Source organism: Bombina bombina, chromosome 5 (genome assembly GCF_027579735.1).
Source record: "Bombina bombina isolate aBomBom1 chromosome 5, aBomBom1.pri, whole genome shotgun sequence".
Taxonomy (NCBI): Eukaryota; Metazoa; Chordata; class Amphibia; order Anura; family Bombinatoridae; genus Bombina; species Bombina bombina.
The window spans coordinates 203,286,476-203,312,112 of NC_069503.1; the positions used below are offsets into that span (position 1 = coordinate 203,286,476).

At 40.9% G+C, this 25,637-nt stretch overlaps 1 protein-coding gene across 5 annotated transcripts in view; it reads left to right on the forward strand.

Moving 5' to 3' along the window:
* Window positions 1-16,332, forward strand: part of ZMYND11 (zinc finger MYND-type containing 11) — a 375,736-nt gene extending 359,404 nt beyond the window's left edge. For all 5 annotated transcript variants that reach the window (XM_053713832.1, XM_053713834.1, XM_053713835.1 and 2 more), the window contains one exon: window positions 13,448-16,332. In XM_053713832.1, the coding sequence (XP_053569807.1) occupies window positions 13,448-13,570 (123 nt within the window). In that variant the 3' untranslated portion in view covers window positions 13,571-16,332. The remainder of the gene's footprint in view (window positions 1-13,447) is intronic.
* Window positions 16,333-25,637: the final 9,305 nt, after the last annotated feature.

The window sequence follows — 25,637 nt, forward strand, 5'->3', positions numbered from 1 at the left end:
TCAATTATATTGTAGTGTTAGGTGTTAGTGTAACTTAGGTTAGGTTTTATTTTACAGGTAAATTTGTATTTATTTTAGCTAGGTAGTTATTAAATAGTTAATAACTATTTAATAACTTTTTTACCTAGTTAAAATAAATACATACTTGCCTGTAAAATAAAAATAAACCCTAAGCTAGCTACAATGTAACTATTAGTTATATTGTAGCTAGCTTAGGGTTTATTTTATAGGTATTTAGTTTTAAATACTAATAATGTAGTTAATGATAGGAATATTTATTTAGATTTATTTAAATTATATTTGTTAGGGGGTGTTAGGGTTAGACTTAGGTTTAGGGGTTAATAACTTTAATATAGTGGCGGCGACGTTGGGTTGGCAGATTAGGGGTTAATAAATGTAGGTAGGTTGCGGCGATGTTAGGAGCGGCAGATTAGGGGTTAATAAATATAATGTAGGTGTCAGCGATGTTTGGGGCAGCAGATTAGGGGTTAATAAATATAATGTAGGTGGCGGCGGTGTCCGGAGCAGCAGATTAGGGGTTAATAATATAATGTAGGTGGCGGCGATGTCAGGGGCTTTACGCTCCTTTATTGCAGGTGTTAGTCTTTTTTTCTAGCCGGCTCTCCCCATTGATGTCTATGGGGAAATCGTGCACGATCACGTAAAACCAGCTCCAAACAGCGCTGGTATTTGGGTGCGGTATGGAGCTCAATTTTGCTCAACGCTGACATATTGCCTGGTAACGCCAGGTTGTTGCAAACCTGTAATTGTAATAGCAGTACTATAGGGAGGTGAGCGGTGGAAATAACTAGCAAGTTAGTACTGAGCCGCTCATAGCGCAAAGTCATAATCTAGCCGTATATGTGTAGAATTTAGACACCCCAGGATATTTATCTAGAGATATTTTGACAAAATATGTTTAACCCTTTATCGCCAAGGGCAGAAAATAAAATTTAGGAATAAAAAAACACAAAACAACACTTTATTAAAATAAAATTATAAAAAAAATAAAAATAAACTTTATTAAAAGAATATTTATTTTAAAAGAATGCATAAAACACTTTGTTAAAATAAATTTTACACTTTTTCACTGAAGGAGAGGGGCCATTGTTAACTGGCTGTCACATGGATCACATGACCATGGACCTTTCTCTTTTTTTGTGCATCACTGGACTGCCTCACTCCTGAGACATCCAGAGATTGGCCACTGAGACTAATACCAGCATGCATTGCGGCATGCTAATATCTAGGCTCCATACTATATTTTTCTATTTGTAAAATTAGTCTCACAGATTTGGCGAGTGAGCTGAACAGGTAATTTCCTTCACAGGTTTCATTATATTCCATAAGCAAGTTATGCTTGTAGGTTTCAAAGTTTTATCTTAAGAACTGAAAGCTGCCACGTTTATCACAAAATGCACTTATTCATCTAAAAGAAGAAAAAAGGTGTGCAAAACTTGAAGTGAATGCATGTTAAAGTACACTTTAAACTGTCATTTTATTTGTATTTGCTTTAAAACAATTGTAATAATTGCTGGGTGCTCCTGTCACATTTTTCTGCCCTAAGAGCTTCATTACTTGCTAGGGAAAGAAGCTTACTTACTCACTGGGATTTCCAGTAGGGTTGCCATCTATCCGGGATTGACCCAGACAGCACTGGTTTCAGACAGTGTGCCCGGTTTTACTCCAGTCACAGGTTGGGAGTGGGACTCCTGCAATGTTATCTGCTCTGCTGCCCTGAGACTTACCTTCATTGTGCCGGGCAGGGCTCCTCTCTCCTTTTACATCAGATGCTAGTGACAGTACTGTTAAGATTACTGCAGTTTTTACTGTATCTTTGCACTAACCTTGTGTCATCATTATATGTTATAATATAATATAATTATATACATAATATTATATATATTATGTCTTCTATGTTTCTATCAGAAAGGGTGGTGGATTCATGGAATTAACTTCTATTTGAAGTGGTAAACACAAATACTGTAAAGGAATTTAAAAATGCCTGGGACATGCATAAGGCTATCCTAAGGAAAAAGTAACATGTAATATGGGTAGACTTGATGGGCCTTTTTGGTTCTTATCTACCGTCAAATTCTATGTTTCTATGTTAGAAGTGCTGCAGCTTTAAGCTCAGCTCACCACACCCTCTGGGTGTGTCTGGGTCTCTGTGACATCATCAGAAGCCATGTTAGTTTTACTGATGAACCTATTAGTGATATGGGCAAGACACATCAGACACAAGGTAACAGCACACAACTAAATGTGAATGGGCTTCCCCAATAGTTCCTGTCAGAAAAAAAATGGGGAAATTCGCATCTGTGGAGATTTCAGAGTGGGCCTTAACCCTCAATTACTTGTGGATCAGTATCCTTTACCACGGATTCAAGAATTGTTTAGTTCTCTGGCAGGGGGTGAAAAATTTACAAAAATTGACTTGCATCAAGCGCACTTACAGTTAGAGGTACATCCATACTCCGGACACCTGTTAACTATCAACACTCACAAAGAACTTTTTCAGTATACACGGATGGTGTTTGGAATTGCCCCAGCATCTGCAGTGTGGCAACGGATAATGGATGAGATCCTGGGTATTCCACATACCCACTGTATGTTAGATTACATGCTTATCACTGGTGAAAATGATGCTGCTCATAAAGCCAATGTTGAAGCTGTTTTACAGCGCTACAGGAATTCAGTCTGAAAGTTAACATGGAAAAGTGAGTTTTTCCGTGAGATTTTAGAATATTGTGCACATGTAGTGGACAAGACTGGTCCCCACACAACTGCTGAAAAAGTGAAAGCGCTGGTTCATGCTCCCACCCCTGTTAATTTATCTCAGCTACGTTCTAATTTGGGGTTGCTCAATTACTATCACAGATTTTTACCAAATTTGGCTCATTTACTATACCCACTACACCGCCTTTTAGATAGTAAAAACCAATGGGCCTGGACTGACTTATGTACACAAGCATTTGAACGCTCTAATCAACTTCTTCTGGAATCAAGACTCCTTGTCCACTATGACCTTAAGAACCCTTTGGTATTAGCCTGTGATGCTTCACCATATGGTTTGGGCGCAGTACTTTCACACATTATGCCCAATGGTTCTGATTGTCCTGTGTCTTTTGCGTCCAGATCTCTAACTCCATCTGAGAGAAATTCTGCCCAGATTGATCAGGAAGCTTTAGCAATAATTTGGGCTCTGAAGAAATTTATGTATATGGAAGACCTTTTACTCTGATCACGGATCATAAACCACTTTTGTCCATTCTGCACCCTCAGAAGGATATCTCCAACACAACAGCTGCTCGACTTCAGCTCGTGGCTTACAACTTCTCCATTAAATATTGATGCCACAGTGATCATACGAATGTGGATATGTTTTCAAGATTACCAATGGTACATCTCATGACAGCATCTTCTGAAATCATAGAAACCCCTCCACAGCCTTTAAATCGAAATTCCAAAATGATTGCTATTACATACATGCTCTGATTCTACCTTACAGGAAATTAATTTTTTTGTTTAACATGGGTGGCCTAAAGCAGTTCGCTCTGACCTTCAGGCATATTTTACAAAGAAGAAGGAAATTGTTCATGACTCAGGCTGTCTGTTATGGGGGTCACGAGTGATAATTCCGACTTTACTGCAAACCTTAGCATTAAAGTTACTACACAGCTCATATCAGGGTGTAGTAAAAATGAAGCAAAGAGCATGAGAATATTTTTGGTGGTCTAAATTGGATACAGATATTGCTTCTTATATAGCTGCTTGCAATGCATGTGCATAGACACAGCAAAATCCCAGCAGGGACATCTCAAAAACTTGGCCATGGCCAAATGAACCTTAGACAAGAATCCATGTTGATATTGCAGGGCCAGTGGATGGACAAATGTATTTGGTGGCTGTGAATGCTCATCAAGTGGCCAGAAGTAGTTCAAATTTCAAGTACTACAACACAACAAACCATTGTCGTTCTTTCCAGTATGTTTGCAAGATTTGGACTGCCACAAACTTTAGACAATGGTCCACGGTTCATATCACATGAATTTGAAACATTTCTAACTACAAATAATAGACAGGCTGAAAGATTTGTACAAACTTTAAAATGCCACTTAGCTGTCTCTCACAAATCAAAATTTAATCCAAACTCCCTTTCTAACTTTTTGTTTAACTATCGAAACACACCCTATGCCACTACTGGGCTATCACCTGCAATGTTAATGTTTGGAAGACGCCAGAGAACTCCACTGGATAAAGTTAGACCAGAACATTCCAAACAAGAGTTGAACACTTCTAGTGTTTCGGAATTTGTTCTTCATGACAGAGTATGGGTTAGAAACTACCGTGGCCAGCTTAAATGGATTCCAGCTGTCATAATACAAGGCATGGGCAACAGAATGTTTAAAGTTCAACTACAAGCTGGTGGTACAGTTTGCCGTCATGTAGAACAAATGAGACATAGATCTCAACCAGCTACACAAATATCCAAGGATTCAGATGGTGAGGATATCTGGCATGGAGTGTAGTGCCCACCTGAGTCTTCTGAGGATGAAAATACAATGAACACAACTGAAACAGATCAACCTCAGAATGATTCTGTCTAACAACAAAATATCACAGGTGATCATCAACCGTTAGGTACTCCTCCACAGATAATTTCTCCTGAACCAAATACTCTACGGCCCTCTAGACACAGAAGACCACCTTCCAGATGGCAATGTGAGGATTCAGTGACAGATTATTCAGCAAGGAATGACCTAATCCGAAGGAGGACTTATCTCAGAAAACATAACTGTGACTAAAATCTAGGCTGTGGCCTAGGTCTTGTGCACATAGACTATAGAGATAAACTGTTCTAAGTTCAAGTATATGGCTCAGTGATTAACATGTATGTATATTACTTGTTATATGTTACTATATTATCCACTGTCTGTTTTTTATTTTTATTTTATTTCTATATTTTTTAATTGTTGTTTTTTTTTTAGAAAAAAGGGGATGTTAAGATTACTGCAGTTCTTACTGTATCTTTGCACTAACCTTGTGGCATCATATGTTAGAAGTGCTGCAGCTTTAAAGGGACAGTCTACCCCAGAATTTTTATTGTTTTAAAAGATAGATAATCCCTTTATTACCCATTCCCCAGTTTTGCATAACCAACACAGTTATAATAATATACTTTAACCTCTGTGATTATCTTGTATCTAAGCCTCTGCAAACTGTCCCTTTATTTCAGTTCTTTTGACAGACTTGCAGTCTAGCCAATCAGTGCCTGCTCCCAGATAACTTCACGTGCACGAGCACAGTGTTATCTATATGAAATACGTGAACTAACACCCTCTAGTGGTGAAAAACTGTTAAAACACATTCTGAAAAGAGGTGGCCTTCAAGGTCTGAGAAATTTGCATATGAACCTCCTAGGTTAAGTTTTCAACTAAGAATACCAAGAGAACAAAGCAAAATTGGTGATAAAAGTAAATTGGAAAATTGTTTAAAATTACATGCTCTATCTGAATCATGAAAGTTTATTTTGGCCTAGACTGTCCCTTTAAGCTAAGCTCACCACACCCTCTGGGTGTGTCTGGGTCTCTGTGGCATCATCAGAAGCCATGTTAGTTTTACTGATGAACCTGTTAGTGAAGAAGCCATGTGGTTGTAGCTGAATAAAAGTTTGTCTAATGTACCTGCTGCAGCGTCTCAGTGATATGTACAAGACACATCAGACACAAGGTAACAGCACACAACTAAATGTTCTACTCCTGACTACACAGATAACATAACAAGAACATCTGGTGAAGCAGAGTTTGGTGCACTTCCTGTAATGTCTAAGGTCAGCTCCTAGAGCACCTTGCTCAGAGCCATGTATTGTGTATTCCACTTTTGCTTTGAGATATCTGGATACCCTACTGGACAAGCTTGAGATAATTGAGCCCTGATTATATTTTAATAAGCACTGATAGATGTAATATAGATATAATCAGGACTCGATTATCCCTTGTGTCAGGGGTGCCTAGAAAAAAAGCCCAGGAAAGTGATGTTGCATTGATCGTTGCAAGGAGAGCGGTACTGGGCTGACCTCTTTTTGCAAGTAGCCCTTCTTTTATAACAGCAATAACTTTCTCTCCACATATGCCATGTGCTCCTTAAGGCAAACTGTGTGTAAGATTTATAGCCTTGGAGTTTATGTTGGAGGGGCAGTTCTGTGTTGCCAGACTGCATGATATAACAGCTCTGAGTGCCTTCATTTAAAAGATTCCTGAGCAGCAGGAGTGTGTGTGTGTAGCTTGAGAAGTGTATGATCAGATAAGACGGATCACAGCTGCTTAAATAGAGTATGTTTCTTATGTCATCAAATAATATTGCATTTTAAACACAGGTATGTTATCATTGTAGCATACTAATACTATGTAGCTATCCTTAGTAATATAAGTATGTTGCAAACAGGCTCCCTATACATTTAATATGATTTAAAAAAATGTTTACTGTATTTTTGTTGATGTTTGTTTAGCTGTACACTGTTGCAGCTATTTTATCGGGTTTATCGCGTGTATTACAAGTTGAAAGTAAAGGCGATCGCTTGAGCGCAATTAAAGTTAACGCTTGTTGGCTTAGCGCGACTTCAGAGCTCTAGTTAACTGTTAATGCTCTAATAAAAAGTTGCACAAAACACATCAAAAATACATTAAAAAAAAATGTACAGTTACACTCATAATAACACCATCTAAGAAATAAATTTTCTTTAGATGGTAAGCTTTCTCCTGTTAAGTGTAGTCAGTCCACGGGTCATCATTACTTCTGGGATATTAACTCCTCCCCAAAGGGAAGTGCAAGAGGATCACCCAAGCAGAGCTGCTATATAGCTCCTCCCCTCTACGTCACACCCAGTCATTCTCTTGCACCCAACTAATAGATAGGATGTGTGAGAGGACTGTGGTGATTATACTTAGTTTTTATATCTTCAATCAAAAGTTTGTTATTTTAAAACAGCACCGGAGTGTGTTGTTCCTTCTCAGGTAGAATTTGAAGAAGAATCTACCTGAGTTTTTGGATGATTTTAGCCGGCGTAGCTAAGATTCATTTTGCTGTTCTCGGCCATTCTGAGGAGTGAGGTAAACTTCAGATCAGGGGACAGCGGGCAGGTTCACCTGCAAAGAGGTATGTTGCAGTATATTATTTTCTGAGGAATGGAATTGACTGAGAAAATACTGCCAATACCGATATAATGTAAGTTCAGCCTTAAATGCAGTAGTAGCAACTGGTATCAGGCTGTTATGTATATATGTGTACACTTCAGTATTCTGGGGAATGGCACTTCACTGGGATAATACTATATGCATATAATTTTTAGCCTAACTTGCAGTGGGAACGTCTAGCAACAGGCTGTTTAATGACATTTCATGTTATTTGATTTTAAATGTTTTTGCTGGCATGCTAAATTGTTTAATTATCTGAGGTACTGGGTGAAAAATTGTTTTGGGCACTGTTTTTCCACTTGGCTGTCGTTTATTTTAATTTAAGACAGTTTACTGAACTTCCCTCACTGCTGTGTGTGAGGGGGAGGGGCCTATTTTGGCGTTTTTGCTACGCATCAAAAATTCAGTCAAAAGTCTGTTTCTCTCCCTGCATGATCCGGATCGTCTCTACAGAGCTCAAGGGTCTTCAAAAATTATTTTGAGGGAGGTAATCACTCACAGCAGACCTGTGAGATTGTGCTTTGACTGTGATAAAAAACGTTTATATTTTGTACATTTTTTTCTGCTATTAAGGGTTAGTTATCCATTACTAATGGGGGCAATCCTTTGCTAAATTTATGCCTTTACCGGGAAAAATTTGGTTTTTATAATTTCTCCGGTTCATTGTTATTCAACTGTCATAATTTTTTTCTGTGCTTCTTAAAGGCACAGTGCGTTTTCCATATTACTTGTAATTTGAGTGAAAAGTATTTCCAAGCTTGCTAGTTTAATTGCTAGTTTGTTAAACATGTCTGACTCAGAGGAATATCTCTGTGCTATATGTGCAAAAGCCAAGGTGGAGCCCAATAGAAATTTATGTACTAATTGCATTGATGCTACTTTAAATAAAAGTCATTCTGTACAAATTGAACATCATTCACCAAACAACGAGGGGGAAGTTATGCCGACTAACTTGCCTCACGTGTCAGTACCTGCATCTCCCGCTCGGGAGGTGCGTGATATTGTAACGCCGAGTACTTCAGGGCGGCCATTACAAATCACACTACAGGACATGGCTAATGTTATGACTGAAGTTTTGTCTAAATTACCAGAACTTAGAGGTAAGCGAGATCACTCTGGGGTGAGAACAGAGTGCGCTGATAATATTAGGGCCATGTCAGATACTGCGTCACAATTTGCAGAACATGAGGACGGAGAGCTTCATTCTGCGGGTGACGGATCTGATCCAAATAAACTGGATTCAGACATTTCAAATTTTAAGTTTAAGCTGGAAAACCTCCGTGTATTACTAGGGGAGGTGTTAGCGGCTCTGAATGATTGTAACACAGTTGCAATACCAGAGAAAATGTGTAGGTTGGATAAATATTTTGCGGTACCGTCGAGTACTGACGTTTTTCCTATACCTAAGAGACTTACTGAAATTGTTACTAAGGAGTGGGATAGACCCGGTGTGCCTTTCTCACCCCCTCCTATATTCAGAAAGATGTTTCCAATAGACGCCACCACACGGGACTTATGGCAAACGGTCCCTAAGGTGGAGGGAGCAGTTTCTACTTTAGCTAAGCGTACCACTATCCCGGTGGAGGATAGCTGTGCCTTTTCAGATCCAATGGATAAAAAGTTAGAGGGTTACCTTAAGAAAATGTTTGTTCAACAAGGTTTTATATTGCAACCCCTTGCATGCATTGCGCCTGTCACGGCTGCAGCAGCATTTTGGTTTGAGTCTCTGGAAGAGACCCTTGACTCAGCTCCATTAGATGAGATTACACACAAGCTTAAAACCCTTAAGCTAGCTAATTCATTTATTTCTGATGCCGTAATACATTTAACTAAACTTACGGCTAAGAATTCCGGATTCGCCATTCAGGCGCGCAGAGCGCTGTGGCTAAAATCCTGGTCAGCTGATGTTACTTCTAAATCTAAATTACTTAACATACCTTTCAAAGGGCAGACCTTATTCGGGCCCGGTTTGAAAGAAATTATCGCTGACATTACAGGAGGTAAAGGCCATGCCCTGCCTCAAGACAGAGCCAAACCTAGGGCTAGACAGTCTAATTTTCGAACCTTTCGTAACTTCAAGGCAGGAGCAGCATCAACTTCCTCTGCACCAAAACAGGAAGGAGCTGTTGCTCGCTACAGACAAGGCTGGAAACCTAACCAGTCCTGGAACAAGGGCAAGCAGGCCAGAAAACCTGCTGCTGCCCCTAAGACAGCATGAATTGAGGGCCCCCGATCCGGGAACGGATCTAGTGGGGGGCAGACTTTCTCTCTTCACCCAGGCTTGGGCAAGAGATGTTCAGGATCCCTGGGCGTTAGAGATCATATCTCAGGGATATCGTCTGGACTTCAAAGCCTCTCCCCCAAAAGGGAGATTTCATATTTCAAGGTTGTCAACAAACCAGATAAAGAAAGAGGCGTTTCTACGCTGTGTACAAGATCTTTTACTAATGGGAGTGATCCATCCGGTTCCGCGGTCGGAACACGGACAAGGGTTTTACTCAAATCTGTTTGTGGTTCCCAAGAAAGAAGGAACCTTCAGACCAATCTTGGATTTAAAGATCCTAAACAAATTCCTAAGAGTTCCATCGTTCAAAATGGAAACTATTCGGACAATCTTACCCATGATCCAAAAGGGTCAGTACATGACCACAGTGGATTTAAAGGATGCCTACCTTCATATACCGATTCACAAAGATCATTACCGGTATCTAAGGTTTGCCTTCCTAGACAGGCATTACCAGTTTGTAGCTCTTCCATTCGGGTTGGCTACGGCTCCAAGAATCTTCACAAAGGTTCTGGGCTCTCTTCTGGCGGTACTAAGACCGCGAGGAATTTCGGTGGCTCCGTACCTAGACGACATTCTGATACAAGCGTCAAGCTTTCAAACTGCCAAGTCTCATACAGAGTTAGTACTGGCATTTCTAAGGTCGCATGGGTGGAAGGTGAACGAAGAGAAGAGTTCTCTCTTACCAATCACAAGAGTTCCCTTCTTGGGGACTCTTATAGATTCTGTAGAAATGAAGATTTACCTGACAGAAGACAGGTTAACAAAGCTTCAAAATGCTTGCCGTGTCCTTCATTCCATTCAACACCCGTCAGTGGCTCAATGCATGGAGGTAATCGGCTTAATGGTAGCGGCAATGGACATAGTACCCTTTGCACGCCTACATCTCAGACCGCTGCAATTGTGCATGCTAAGTCAGTGGAATGGGGATTACTCAGATTTGTCCCCTACTCTGAATCTGGATCAAGAGACCAGAAATTCTCTTCTATGGTGGCTTTCTCGGCCACATCTGTCCAGGGGGATGCCATTCAGCAGACCAGATTGGACAATTGTAACAACAGACGCCAGCCTACTAGGTTGGGGCGCTGTCTGGAATTCCCTGAAGGCTCAGGGATCATGGACTCAGGAGGAGAGTCTCCTTCCAATAAACATTCTGGAATTGAGAGCAGTTCTCAATGCCCTTCTGGCTTGGCCTCAGTTAACAACTCGGGGGTTCATCAGGTTTCAGTCGGACAACATCACGACTGTAGCTTACATCAACCATCAAGGAGGGACAAGAAGCTCCCTAGCGATGATGGAAGTATCAAAGATAATTCGCTGGGCAGAGTCTCACTCTTGCCACCTGTCAGCGATCCACATTCCTGGAGTGGAGAACTGGGAGGCGGATTTCCTAAGTCGTCAGACTTTTCATCCGGGGGAGTGGGAACTTCATCCGGAGGTCTTTGCCCAAATACTTCGACTTTGGGGCAAACCAGAGATAGATCTCATGGCGTCTCGCCAGAACGCCAAGCTTCCTTGTTACGGGTCCAGGGACCCGGGAGCGGTCCTGGTAGATGCTTTGACAGCACCTTGGACCTTCGGGATGGCCTATGTGTTTCTACCCTTCCCGATGCTTCCTCGATTGATTGCCAGGATCAAACAGGAAAGAGCATCGGTAATTCTAATAGCGCCTGCGTGGCCACGCAGGACCTGGTATGCAGATCTAGTGGACATGTCATCCTGTCCACCTTGGTCTCTGCCTCTGAGACAGGACCTTCTAATTCAGGGTCCTTTCAAACATCAAAATCTAATTTCTCTGAAGCTGACTGCTTGGAAATTGAACGCTTGATTTTATCAAAGCGTGGTTTTTCGGAGTCAGTTATTGATACCTTAATACAGGCTAGGAAACCTGTTACCAGAAAGATTTACCATAAAATATGGCGTAAATACTTACATTGGTGCGAATCCAAGAGTTACTCATGGAGTAAGGTTAGGATTCCTAGGATATTGTCTTTTCTACAAGAGGGTTTAGAAAAGGGTTTATCTGCTAGTTCCTTAAAGGGACAGATCTCAGCTCTGTCCATTCTTTTACACAAACGTCTGTCAGAAGTTCCAGACGTTCAGGCTTTTTGCCAGGCTTTGGCCAGGATTAAGCCTGTGTTTAAAACTGTTGCTCCACCATGGAGCTTAAATTTAGTTCTTAACGTTTTACAGGGTGTTCCGTTTGAACCCCTTCATTCCATTGATATCAAGCTGTTATCTTGGAAACTTCTGTTTTTAATTACTATTTCCTCGGCTCGTAGAGTCTCTGAGTTATCAGCCTTACATTGTGATTCTCCGTATCTGATTTTTCATTCAGATAAGGTAGTTCTGCGTACTAAACCTGGGTTCTTACCTAAGGTTGTCACTAACAAGAATATCAATCAAGAGATTGTTGTGCCATCATTGTGTCCTAATCCTTCTTCAAAGAAGGAACGACTTCTGCACAATCTAGATGTAGTCCGTGCCCTGAAATTTTATTTACAGGCAACTAAAGATTTTCGCCAAACTTCTTCCCTGTTTGTCGTTTATTCTGGACAGAGGAGAGGTCAAAAAGCTTCTGCTACCTCTCTCTCTTTTTGGCTTCGTAGCATAATACGTTTAGCCTATGAGACTGCTGGACAGCAGCCTCCTGAAAGAATTACAGCTCATTCCACTAGAGCTGTGGCTTCCACTTGGGCCTTTAAGAACGAGGCCTCTGTTGAACAGATTTGCAAGGCTGCAACTTGGTCTTCTCTTCATACTTTTTCCAAATTTTACAAATTTGACACTTTTGCTTCTTCGGAGGCTGTTTTTGGGAGAAAGGTTCTTCAGGCAGTGGTCCCTTCCGTATAAAGATCCTGCCTGTCCCTCCCGTCATCCGTGTACTTTAGCTTTGGTATTGGTATCCCAGAAGTAATGATGACCCGTGGACTGACTACACTTAACAGGAGAAAACATAATTTATGCTTACCTGATAAATTCCTTTCTCCTGTAGTGTAGTCAGTCCACGGCCCGCCCTGTTTTTTATGGCAGGTCTAAATTTTTAAATTATACTCCAGTCACCACTGCACCCTATAGTTTCTCCTTTCTCGTTTGGTTCTCGGTCGAATGACTGGGTGTGACGTAGAGGGGAGGAGCTATATAGCAGCTCTGCTTGGGTGATCCTCTTGCACTTCCTGTTGGGGAGGAGTTAATATCCCAGAAGTAATGATGACCCGTGGACTGACTACACTACAGGAGAAAGGAATTTATCAGGTAAGCATAAATTATGTTTTTTAGACATGATGAGGGTTACTGTGCAATTAATATATTAAAGGACTTTTTATGACTATTCTCAACAGGCAGGCATAACCAGGGATAGTTTCTACAGATGTCTAGATTAAAACTGACTAATGCATTCTATGTGTAACCTATATAACTGTGTTACTCTGAGAGTGTGTATGAGCGAGAGTGTGTAAATGTCTATGTGCAAGATTGTATATGTGTTGTGCATAGTGTACACTTTTCGCTACTTACTTTTCGCTATTTACTGTGCACAGTAAATGAGTGTTTGGGTTTGGCCTGAACTAAAGTTGGCAACTCTAATTTCCAGGTCAGGCCAACTGTTTTAAAAAACTGAGTGAGGTCTACCTATGCAGGGGTCATTGTGATGTCTGTCTGTTTGTCAGTCTATCTAGCTGTCTACTTGAAAATCATACCCACACTCCTTACAAAAAATAATTGAAACCATTCAACAAATTTTGATTTTCTGACATTAATGTGTTGTTAACTATTAACTGGAAACGGGTTTTCCCAGGCACCTCATAGATAAGTTTCCTTGAGATGTATGTGTTGCTGAAAAATGTAATTTTAAAAAACAACCTTTTTAAAATCTCCTTTTATGACTGCATTGATAACATTAAATAATAGGTTATTAAACTGTATAATTTGTTAACCAAACTTTTATATATTGCAATATTTCCTGTAGTGCTATAACTGTGAAGAGGAAGCCATGTACCACTGCTGCTGGAACACGTCATACTGCTCCATCAAATGTCAACAGGAACACTGGCATGCTGAACACAAGAGAACCTGCCGCAGGAAAAGATGAACTGACCATGTTCTTCTGTTGAAAGACCATCGTCTGTCCACAAATTCAGCGTTTAATTTGACGTTTGACGTTTATTTCCAAGATGCCACAATGGCTTACTACTTGCATACCATTTTTGCACCATCTTGTAAAACAGCTGTTCATTGGGGACTGCTCCAGCATTTAAGGAATTACATACCTATAAACATTTAAAAATGCACAGTCCATTGTGCTTCACAGATCTTTCAACACATTGGCTGTCATCAAATAGGTTTGCAACACGGTGCTGCAATCTATTGCAGTAGCTCTTACAGTAACCTCTACACACTTTTTTCGTTTAGTAACAGCTTAATATTAGAGAAACATAAAACCTCTTTTTCTGAATTACGCTAGTTTTTTAGAAAATGTTGCATTTCCACGTTAAAAAAAAACATATTGTATATTATGTTCTAAACTGTTAAAATTAGATCTTAACAAAAAATCTCAGCAATTAGAAAAAGATTTATTTGATTATCTTTAGAATCTGAGCAGGCAAAATTTTTCTCTGGCACTAAAATCATTTATTAGGGCCTACTGGTCAACTTTTGAAGAAGCCGGGTAAAAAAGGGATGGAGGTAAGGTGACCCTAACTCTTCTGCCATCTGTGACTGAAGAGTATATATCTTTAGTCTTATCCCCGGCAGAGATTGTAAGGTAAAGAAGCAGTTTTCAGTTGGATATGTGAATGTAAAGTGACTGTTAAATTGCCTGGGAAACATGCTACCTTAATCTAAGCATCACTTTAAAAAAACTCATTTTATTATACTTTCATTTTTGTTTTGTCATAGTTTAGTAATATTAAGGATTTATAAGGTAAACATTTTAGGGAACAGGGTTCTCAAAGTGAGATTTGTTTTTTTGTAAAATATATCCCATGTTTGTTCATGACTTATTTTAAATATATACCTTTTTATAAAAAAAAAATCAAAACAAAATATAATAGCTTTGGTCTCATATTTTAAAATTACAGGTAACATATCTTAGAGGGGGAAAATATTTTAATTTATCATTTGCACATTTCATTTTTCTAGCCTGGTGCACTAATTACAAAAAAAACAAGCCAAAAACTACCTTCTATCTCAAATCTTGTTTTTTTTATGCAAGGTCTAATGGGCTATAAACAGTGTCGCTCCCTTTCCTCATTTTTAATGACTTACCTTGTAATCACTGCTTTGAGGCATCTGTACTGAGTCTGTCGTTATTACTTATCAGGGTACCCTTGCCATAAACTAAGCAGCTCAGACTGATGTCTATCAGGATGCTGTGGCTTTTTTTATGAAAAACTAAAGCCATGCTGATATTTTCCACTTTATTTCTAATAAATCTTCCTAAAGTGAACCAGCATTTTTTTTTAAAACTTTTTGCATAAAGCAGGCTCAGTTTTGCTGCTAGTGGCCAGTTACTTATTACGAACGTTGGTAGAGTCAACATTTATAAAGTTTTTGAATAATTGATTTGATAACCAAGCAGCAACCACATCACTTCAAACATACTATCAAAATGTTAAGATCCCGCTTCCATATTTAATCCCTGTCATAATGTTTTGTTTTGTTTGTTTTATGTTTTGGTTTTGTTTATTTTGCATTTCCTGTACATTGAGGTTGCCCATCTTGTTTTAAATCAAACAAGCTTGTAAGCACTTAAACTTTTCATTGATCATCACTTCTTTGGTAGTAACATCATTGTTTCATTAGGTCCTTCATCAGAAAATACACAAAATTAAAAAACTGCATGTCAATTAACTTTTAAAGACGCTGTTGTTTGTTTGAGAGAAATAAAAACACATCGGAAGAATCTTAAAGAATAGGAATGGATCGATAGCTGAATAACCTTGTTTCCAAATTGAATCTGGGTTTGGGTTTTTACTTTGTATCTTTTTTATTATATTTTATTCTGTAGTGGATTTTATCCTTACTTGACTGGGATCTCTTTTTATTTGCAAAAGGGGCACTGTTTATGTACTTTTATTTTACGGAGTGGGAAGGTAGAAAATATTAACAGACTAGTTATTTTTAGGGGGGAGCATTTTGATGACAAATTTGTAAATATTTATTTAGATCTTTGATATTTATTGCAAGCGAATAGACAATGGCAGTGGAGCATTTGCAAGAGAGGCATTAAGGAATTTTTTTTTATTCTGCATTACACATTAAAGCCAGCATAATAGCAGGCTTGTAATATTTTTGTTAAAATCTCACTCATTCCACATTATAGTAGTGGAGAATAACCATTTTACTGCCAGGGCATTGCAGCTACAAATAGGTTTTAAAATGATAACAAAATAATAACAAATGATACAAATGAGCAATATCGATCCAGCCCTATGAAAGAAAGTTATTGTTAAAGTTGATGTAAAATCATTCCAGGAAATGTACTATATTACTGGTTAATGCATGAGAATAAGACTTGTGTTATTTTGGCTTATTTTCCTGTGTCTTTTGACATGATTGCACATTGCCGAGTTAAAACAGTGTGACAAAAATAAAAAGTAAACAAAGATTGTGGCCTGGTTTTGTATACGTTGTAGTTTAAAAACTTAAAAACAGTTTTGGAACTGTTATTACAAAATTCAAATTCACTTCTATTTCTAAAGCTGTATTAAGATGTTGCGCTTGGCCACTTTGCACATTGTAATTATCCATTGTGGCAGTGTAGTTCAATGATGCAGTCTGGAATTTTGTAAGTTGCTCTTACTAGCGATATGTGTTAACATTTGTTAATAAATGTATTTAAAATTTTGAAAATTTCTATGTTTTTAATCTGTTTATTTTTTATTGGTTTTATTCCCATTTCAGATTACATTTCTTTCATACAGGTGGAGAGAGTCCACGATCCATGGGAATTACTCTTCCCTGCCACAAGGAGGAGGCAAAGATTCCCAAACTCCAAGAGCTCTATAAAACTCCTCCCACCTCACTGGTAAACTAGTCTTGTATTTGCCTCCGCTGGAAAGATGTGCATGTGATTATTATTATCAGGTATTTGTAGAGCATCAACAGATTCCGCAGCGCTGTAAACATAGTCGGTATACAGGATAACTTTTGTAGGGATCAAGTGGGTAGAGGGCCCTGACGAGAGTTTCACTGTTGTAGTCGGCTCTTATGAAGGCGATCTGCAAACAGCTGTGCTCATAGGCTTACAGTCTAAGGGATTCAAGGGGAAAGCAATGGAGTAGGAAAGGTTAGTGTAGGTTGTATGCATCCCTGAATAGTAGAGTCTTTAGGGAGTGCTTGAAGCTATTAAAACTAGGGGAGAGTCTTGTGGAGCAAGGCTGGGAGCTCCGCAAGATGGGGGCCAGTCTGTTGAAGTCCTGTAAATGGGAATGTGAGGAAGTAACAGGGGAGGAGGAGATTGTGAGCAGATCGAAGGGGATGGGAGGCAGAGTATCTGGAGACAAGTTCTGAAATGTAGGGGGAGAAGTGCAGTTGAGGGCTTTGTATGTCAGAGTGAGGATTTTGTGTTTAATCCTAGAGGCAAGAGGAAGCCAGTGAAGGGATTGGCACAGAGGGGCAGCAGATGAAGAGCGACGTGTAAGGAAGATGAGCCTGGCAGAGGCATTCATAATGGATTGTAAAGGAGCTATACGGCAGCTAGGTAGACCAGAGAGGACGGAGTTGCAGTAGTCAAGACTGGAAAGGACGAGAGAGTGAATTATAATCTTAGTTGTGTCTTGTGTAAGGAAATTTTAGAGACGTTTTTAAGGTGGAAGCGGCCGGCTTTAGTGATTCTTTAGTGAGAGGGGTTCTCAGACCAAGTTTTGGCCCATTTCCCCTCAGAATGCAGTGTTTGTCGTAGGTTTGTATATGGAGTAGGGGTAGTGTCTCATTTTTCACAGGTGTCGCAGGGACCTATGATCTGTCTCCTCCTGCTGGGTCTTCAGTTTACTATTAGTCCATATCCTCTGATATGTTTCAGCACTGGTTTGGCTTTCTAATGGTTTTTCCAGTAGATGAGTGTCTTTTAGTAAGTAGTATTTTTATTTATTTGGCACTCTATAAGCCTTTTGGGTAGGGCTGGGCGATATGGGGGGACAATTTCTCCAACATAGGTGTGTCCGGTCCACGGCGTCATCCTTACTTGTGGGATATTCTCTTCCCCAACAGGAAATGGCAAAGAGCCCAGCAAAGCTGGTCACATGATCCCTCCTAGGCTCCGCCTACCCCAGTCATTCTCTTTGCCGTTGTACAGGCAACATCTCCACGGAGATGGCTTAGAGTTTTTTAGTGTTTAACTGTAGTTTTTATTATTCAATCAAGAGTTTGTTATTTTGAAATAGTGCTGGTATGTACTATTTACTCAGAAACAGAAAAGAGATGAAGATTTCTGTTTGTATGAGGAAAATGATTTTAGCAACCGTCACTAAAATCCATGGCTGTTCCACACAGGACTGTTGAGAGCAATTAACTTCAGTTGGGGGAACAGTGAGCAGTCTCTTGCTGCTTGAGGTATGACACATTCTAACAAGACGATGTAATGCTGGAAGCTGTCATTTTCTCTATGGGATCCGGTAAGCCATGTTTATTACGATTGTAAATAAGGGCTTCAAAAAGGGCTTATTAAGACTGTAGACTTTTTTTGGGCTAAATCGATTGATTATTAACACATATTTAGCCTTGAGGAATCATTTTATCTGGGTATTTTGATATAATAATATCGGCAGGCACTGTTTTAGACACCTTATTCTTTAGGGGCTTTCCCAAAGCATAGGCAGAGCCTCATTTTCGCGCCGGTGTTGCGCACTTGTTTTTGAGAGGCATGGCATGCAGTCGCATGTGAGAGGAGCTCGGATACTTAGAAAAGACTTTCTGAAGGCGTCATTTGGTATCGTATTCCCCTTGGGGCTTGGTTGGGTCTCAGCAAAGCAGATACCAGGGACTGTAAAGGGGTTAAAGTTCAAAACGGCTCCGGTTCCGTTATTTTAAGGGTTAAAGCTTCCAAATTTGGTGTGCAATACTTTTAAGGCTTTAAGACACTGTGGTGAAAATTTGGTGAATTTTGAACAATTCCTTCATGTTTTTTCGCATTTGCAGTAAAAAAGTGTGTTCAGTTTAAAATTTAAAGTGACAGTAACGGTTTTATTTTAAAACGTTTTTTGTACTTTGTTATCAAGTTTATGCCTGTTTAACATGTCTGAACTACCAGATAGACTGTGTTCTGAATGTGGGGAAGCCAGAATTCCTATTCATTTAAATAAATGTGATTTATGTGACAATGACAATGATGCCCAAGATGATTCCTCAAGTGAGGGGAGTAAGCATGGTACTGCATCATTCCCTCCTTCGTCTACACGAGTCTTGCCCACTCAGGAGGCCCCTAGTACATCTAGCGCGCCAATACTCCTTACTATGCAACAATTAACGGCTGTAATGGATAATTCTGTCAAAAACATTTTAGCCAAAATGAACACTTATCAGCGTAAGCGCGACTGCTCTGTTTTAGATACTGAAGAGCATGACGACGCTGATATTAATATTTCTGAAGGGCCTCTAACTCAGTCTGATGGGGCCAGGGAGGTTTTGTCTGAGGGAGAAATTACTGATTCAGGGCACATTTCTCAACAAGCTGAACCTGATGTGATTGCTTTTAAATTTAAGTTGGAACATCTCCGCATTCTGCTTAAGGAGGTATTATCCACTCTGGATGATTGTGACAAGTTGGTCATCCCAGAGAAACTATGTAAAATGGACAAGTTCCTAGAGGTGCCGGGGCTCCCAGAAGCTTTTCCTATACCCAAGCGGGTGGCGGACATTGTTAATAAAGAATGGGAAAGGCCCGGTATTCCTTTCGTCCCTCCCCCCATATTTAAAAAATTGTTTCCTATGGTCGACCCCAGAAAGGACTTATGGCAGACAGTCCCTAAGGTCGAGGGAGCGGTTTCCACTTTAAACAAACGCACCACTATACCCATAGAGGATAGTTGTGCTTTCAAAGATCCTATGGATAAAAAATTAGAAGGTTTGCTTAAAAAGATGTTTGTTCAGCAGGGTTACCTTCTACAACCAATTTCATGCATTGTCCCTGTCGCTACAGCCGCATGTTTCTGGTTCGATGAGCTGATAAAGGCGGTCGACAGTGATTCTCCTCCTTATGAGGAGATTATGGACAGAATCAATGCTCTCAAATTGGCTAATTCTTTCACCCTAGACGCCACTTTGCAATTGGCTAGGTTAGCGGCTAAGAATTCTGGGTTTGCTATTGTGGCGCGCAGAGCGCTTTGGTTGAAATCTTGGTCGGCTGATGCGTCTTCCAAGAACAAGCTACTTAACATTCCTTTCAAGGGGAAAACGCTGTTTGGCCCTGACTTGAAAGAGATTATCTCGGATATCACTGGGGGTAAGGGCCACGCCCTTCCTCAGGATCGGCCTTTCAAGGCAAAAAATAAACCTAATTTTCGTCCCTTTCGTAGAAACGGACCAGCCCAAGGTGCTACGTCCTCTAAGCAAGAGGGTAATACTTCTCAAGCCAAGCCAGCTTGGAGACCAATGCAAGGCTGGAACAAGGGAAAGCAGGCCAAGAAACCTGCCACTGCTACCAAGACAGCATGAAATGTTGGCCCCCGATCCGGGACCGGATCTGGTGGGGGGCAGACTCTCTCTCTTCGCTCAGGCTTGGGCAAGAGATGTTCTGGATCCTTGGGCGCTAGAAATAGTCTCCCAAGGTTATCTTCTGGAATTCAAGGGACTTCCCCCAAGGGGGAGGTTCCACAGGTCTCAGTTGTCTTCAGACCACATAAAAAGACAGGCATTCTTACATTGTGTAGAAGACCTGTTAAAAATGGGAGTGATTCATCCCGTTCCATTAAGAGAACAAGGGATGGGGTTCTACTCCAATCTGTTTATAGTTCCCAAAAAAGAGGGAACGTTCAGACCAATCTTAGATCTCAAGATCTTAAACAAGTTTCTCAAGGTTCCATCGTTCAAGATGGAAACCATTCGAACTATTCTTCCTTCCATCCAGGAAGGTCAATTCTTGACCACGGTGGATTTAAAGGATGCGTATCTACATATTCCTATCCACAAGGAACATCATCGGTTCCTGAGGTTCGCATTCCTGGACAAACATTACCAGTTCGTGGCGCTTCCTTTCGGATTAGCCACTGCTCCAAGGATTTTCACAAAGGTACTAGGGTCCCTTCTAGCTGTGCTAAGACCAAGGGGCATTGCTGTAGTACCTTACTTGGACGACATTCTGATTCAAGCGTCGTCCCTTCCTCAAGCAAAGGCTCACACGGACATTGTCCTGGCCTTTCTCAGATCTCACGGATGGAAAGTGAACGTGGAAAAGAGTTCTCTATCTCCGTCAACAAGGGTTCCCTTCTTGGGAACAATAATAGACTCCTTAGAAATGAGGATTTTTCTGACAGAGGCCAGAAAAACAAAACTTCTAGACTCTTGTCGGATACTTCATTCCGTTCCTCTTCCTTCCATAGCTCAGTGCATGGAAGTGATCGGGTTGATGGTAGCGGCAATGGACATAGTTCCTTTTGCACGCATTCATCTAAGACCATTACAACTGTGCATGCTCAGTCAGTGGAATGGGGACTATACAGACTTGTCTCCGAAGATACAAGTAAATCAGAAGACCAGAGACTCACTCCGTTGGTGGCTGTCCCTGGACAACCTGTCACGAGGGATGACATTCCGCAGACCAGAGTGGGTCATTGTCACGACCGACGCCAGTCTGATGGGCTGGGGCGCGGTCTGGGGATCCCTGAAAGCTCAGGGTCTTTGGTCTCGGGAAGAATCTCTTCTACCGATAAATATTCTGGAACTGAGAGCGATATTCAATGCTCTCAAGGCTTGGCCTCAGCTAGCGAGGGCCAAGTTCATACGGTTTCAATCAGACAACATGACAACTGTTGCGTACATCAACCATCAGGGGGGAACAAGGAGTTCCCTGGCGATGGAAGAAGTGACCAAAATCATTCTATGGGCGGAGTCTCACTCCTGCCACCTGTCTGCTATCCACATCCCAGGAGTGGAAAATTGGGAAGCGGATTTTCTGAGTCGTCAGACATTGCATCCGGGGGAGTGGGAACTCCATCCGGAAATCTTTGCCCAAGTCACTCAGCTGTGGGGCATTCCAGACATGGATCTGATGGCCTCTCGTCAGAACTTCAAAGTTCCTTGCTACGGGTCCAGATCCAGGGATCCCAAGGCGGCTCTAGTGGATGCACTAGTAGCACCTTGGACCTTCAAACTAGCTTATGTGTTCCCGCCGTTTCCTCTCATCCCCAGGCTGGTAGCCAGGATCAATCAGGAGAGGGCGTCGGTGATCTTGATAGCTCCTGCGTGGCCACGCAGGACTTGGTATGCAGATCTGGTGAATATGTCATCGGCTCCTCCTTGGAAGCTACCTTTGAGACGAGACCTTCTTGTTCAGGGTCCGTTCGAACATCCGAATCTGGTTTCACTCCAGCTGACTGCTTGGAGATTGAACGCTTGATCTTATCGAAGCGAGGGTTCTCAGATTCTGTTATCGATACTCTTGTTCAGGCCAGAAAGCCTGTAACTAGAAAGATTTACCACAAAATTTGGAAAAAATATATCTGTTGGTGTGAATCTAAAGGATTCCCTTGGGACAAGGTTAAGATTCCTAGGATTCTATCCTTCCTTCAAGAAGGATTGGAAAAAGGATTATCTGCAAGTTCCCTGAAGGGACAGATTTCTGCCTTGTCTGTGTTACTTCACAAAAAGCTGGCCGCTGTGCCAGATGTTCAAGCCTTTGTTCAGGCTCTGGTTAGAATTAAGCCTGTTTACAAACCTTTGACTCCTCCTTGGAGTCTCAATTTAGTTCTTTCAGTTCTTCAGGGGGTTCCGTTTGAACCCTTGCATTCCGTTGATATTAAGTTATTATCTTGGAAAGTTTTGTTTTTAGTTGCAATTTCTTCTGCTAGAAGAGTTTCAGAATTATCTGCTCTGCAGTGTTCTCCTCCTTATCTGGTGTTCCATGCAGATAAGGTGGTTTTACGTACTAAACCTGGTTTTCTTCCAAAAGTTGTTTCTAACAAAAACATTAACCAGGAGATTATCGTACCTTCTCTATGTCCGAAACCAGTTTCAAAGAAGGAACGTTTGTTGCACAATTTGGATGTTGTTCGCGCTCTAAAATTCTATTTAGATGCTACAAAGGATTTTAGACAAACATCTTCCTTGTTTGTTGTTTATTCCGGTAAACGGAGAGGTCAAAAAGCAACTTCTACCTCTCTCTCTTTTTGGATTAAAAGCATCATCAGATTGGCTTACGAGACTGCCGGACGGCAGCCTCCCGAAAGAATCACAGCTCATTCCACTAGGGCTGTGGCTTCCACATGGGCCTTCAAGAACGAGGCTTCTGTTGATCAGATATGTAGGGCAGCGACTTGGTCTTCACTGCACACTTTTACCAAATTTTACAAGTTTGATACTTTTGCTTCTTCTGAGGCTATTTTTGGGAGAAAGGTTTTGCAAGCCGTGGTGCCTTCCATTTAGGTGACCTGATTTGCTCCCTCCCTTCATCCGTGTCCTAAAGCTTTGGTATTGGTTCCCACAAGTAAGGATGACGCCGTGGACCGGACACACCTATGTTGGAGAAAACAGAATTTATGTTTACCTGATAAATTACTTTCTCCAACGGTGTGTCCGGTCCACGGCCCGCCCTGGTTTTTTTAATCAGGTCTGATAATTTATTTTCTTTAACTACAGTCACCACGGTACCATATGGTTTCTCCTATGCAAATATTCCTCCTTAACGTCGGTCGAATGACTGGGGTAGGCGGAGCCTAGGAGGGATCATGTGACCAGCTTTGCTGGGCTCTTTGCCATTTCCTGTTGGGGAAGAGAATATCCCACAAGTAAGGATGACGCCGTGGACCGGACACACCGTTGGAGAAAGTAATTTATCAGGTAAACATAAATTCTGTTTTTTTTTTATAAAAAAACGTAATTACGATTTAATTGCAATTTTCTTATAAATTACTATAACACTTTAATTTTGCACACCTGGACTGGTGTTACTGTAGCATGAGAGTGGCCCATCGGAATTAAGCACCGACACGACCCCGGCTTTTTCATTACAGGTAGTGCTGTGGGATGGATCATGATACTTCCTATTCTGTAACTGCATTTCCTGTGAGCCCCACGTCTTCACATCTGAGGGAAAATATTAACTTGTTCTAATGTTTAAAATGCACTAAGGTCCCTGGGAGCAAACACAAGGAAAGAGGCGCCGTATGTGTGAATCTGAAACAGCCAACATCAGATATAAAGCATGTGCAGGGTACTCACAATGTGGAAAGGCACTCCAATGTGCCTATAGGAGCAGGCTGGTATTCACAGCAAACCAGCTGGCTGAACCGGCAATCCAGGATACCCAAGGTAGAAGACTCTGTGTCTTAACGGACTGTATATACTGGATCCAGCAATATGGGAACAGGAGCTAGGTGCAAACAAAGGCACACCACTGTGTGAATCTGTAGGGGTACACTGGTAAATATGCAATCTGTGCAGGGTACTCACATTCTGTGGCGGCACTCAATTGTGCCAATAGAGACAGGCTGGCTTTCTCAGCAACCCAGCTGGCTGTGTAGGATATGAAGCAGGATACTAGGCAGCATTCAGGATTGACAGGTAGCTCAGAAATGAACAATTGCAATGAGGATATATGGTTAAAAAAGGATTTTAATAAAAATTAAAAACTATAAAATACATATATCCCTCATGCACAATAAGTAAGTGACATGCAACGCGTTTCTCGGTGTCAACCGTTTCCTCAGGCATGTATTCTAACTCTACATAAACATCTTATAAAGACCTGAGCTACCTGTACTGCCCCACCCTTTATAACAAAAGAGACCAATCACAAAGGCCCTTTGTTTAATTGCCCATTAGTTGATGCACTTGCACACTTCTCATCCCATACCCTAATAGGCTTACTGGGCTTGTACATGTGTTATGTTAAATGGGAGGGGAAACAAACTAAATGTTTTTTTATAAAAGATACCCCAATTAAAGATCATAATAACATTGCTATATGTTTAATAATATTACATATACGATCCCGGTATGTGGCCATAAATAGATACCTCATTGAATCTGAGATTAGCCTCATTCTATAACAATAAAAACAAATATTCATACCTGTCTGCTGGTCTTTGGCGTAGTACATAACTGATACATAAGATATACAAATACCAAATTTTTCTATATTAAATCTTCTATGTTTCACTGTGGATTCTCATAACTATTCGCCTAATTCACACAATTTAGTATTAGGCGGAAAACCGCCACCCAGATCGTGAAGAGTAAACAATCCTCTGTGATTGTTTGGCGTCTGACGTAAACGCCAATGATAGGCTGATAGGCTCCAACTTTCAAACCAATCCTAAATGATAGCCGCTGCACACCCCTACTCGAGTGTGTCAGCCAATCTTCAGACTCGTAGCCATGGAAAAAGGCTCTCTATTGATGTCCCCGGTACCCACAGCCCGCTGCGAGTATTGTCAGCGCCAGCTCTGGTACCGATCAGTGTCATAGGCTGGATACTGGTCCCGCATATAGACCGATAGAGGGGATACTTCTCCCAGCTCAGGTCCATCGGCGACAGGACTCGCCTCCTCACTACGTCACTAAGCAGTCAGCAAAAAATTCCCTAAATACTCCCGCAAATGGATACACTCGTTCCTATGGCTAAGAAATACTAATACCAGCAGCTATTTCTGTTGGTCAACCTATGATGCAAAAAGGTATCTAGTGGGTGACAATTATAAATGTGGCATGAATTGATAGTAAGATTGTAACCACTATATGAGTCCATAAGTGAATCTCTGCCTAGTGCCCCAATATATAAACGCAAAACCAAAACGGGACAAAATGACCCTCTGCGTGACCAGAACCACCATACCTGGTGGTCCATACCGATAATAAATGTACTCTCAGCTCACTAATATTTGTAACAAGTGTTAGTGACAAATGTGATAATTTGTTAGAACACAATACACTAACTAGCCTATGTTGTATTAAAACAACATTTTCTATTATAAAATCCTGTGTGCCAAAGAATGCTTTACATA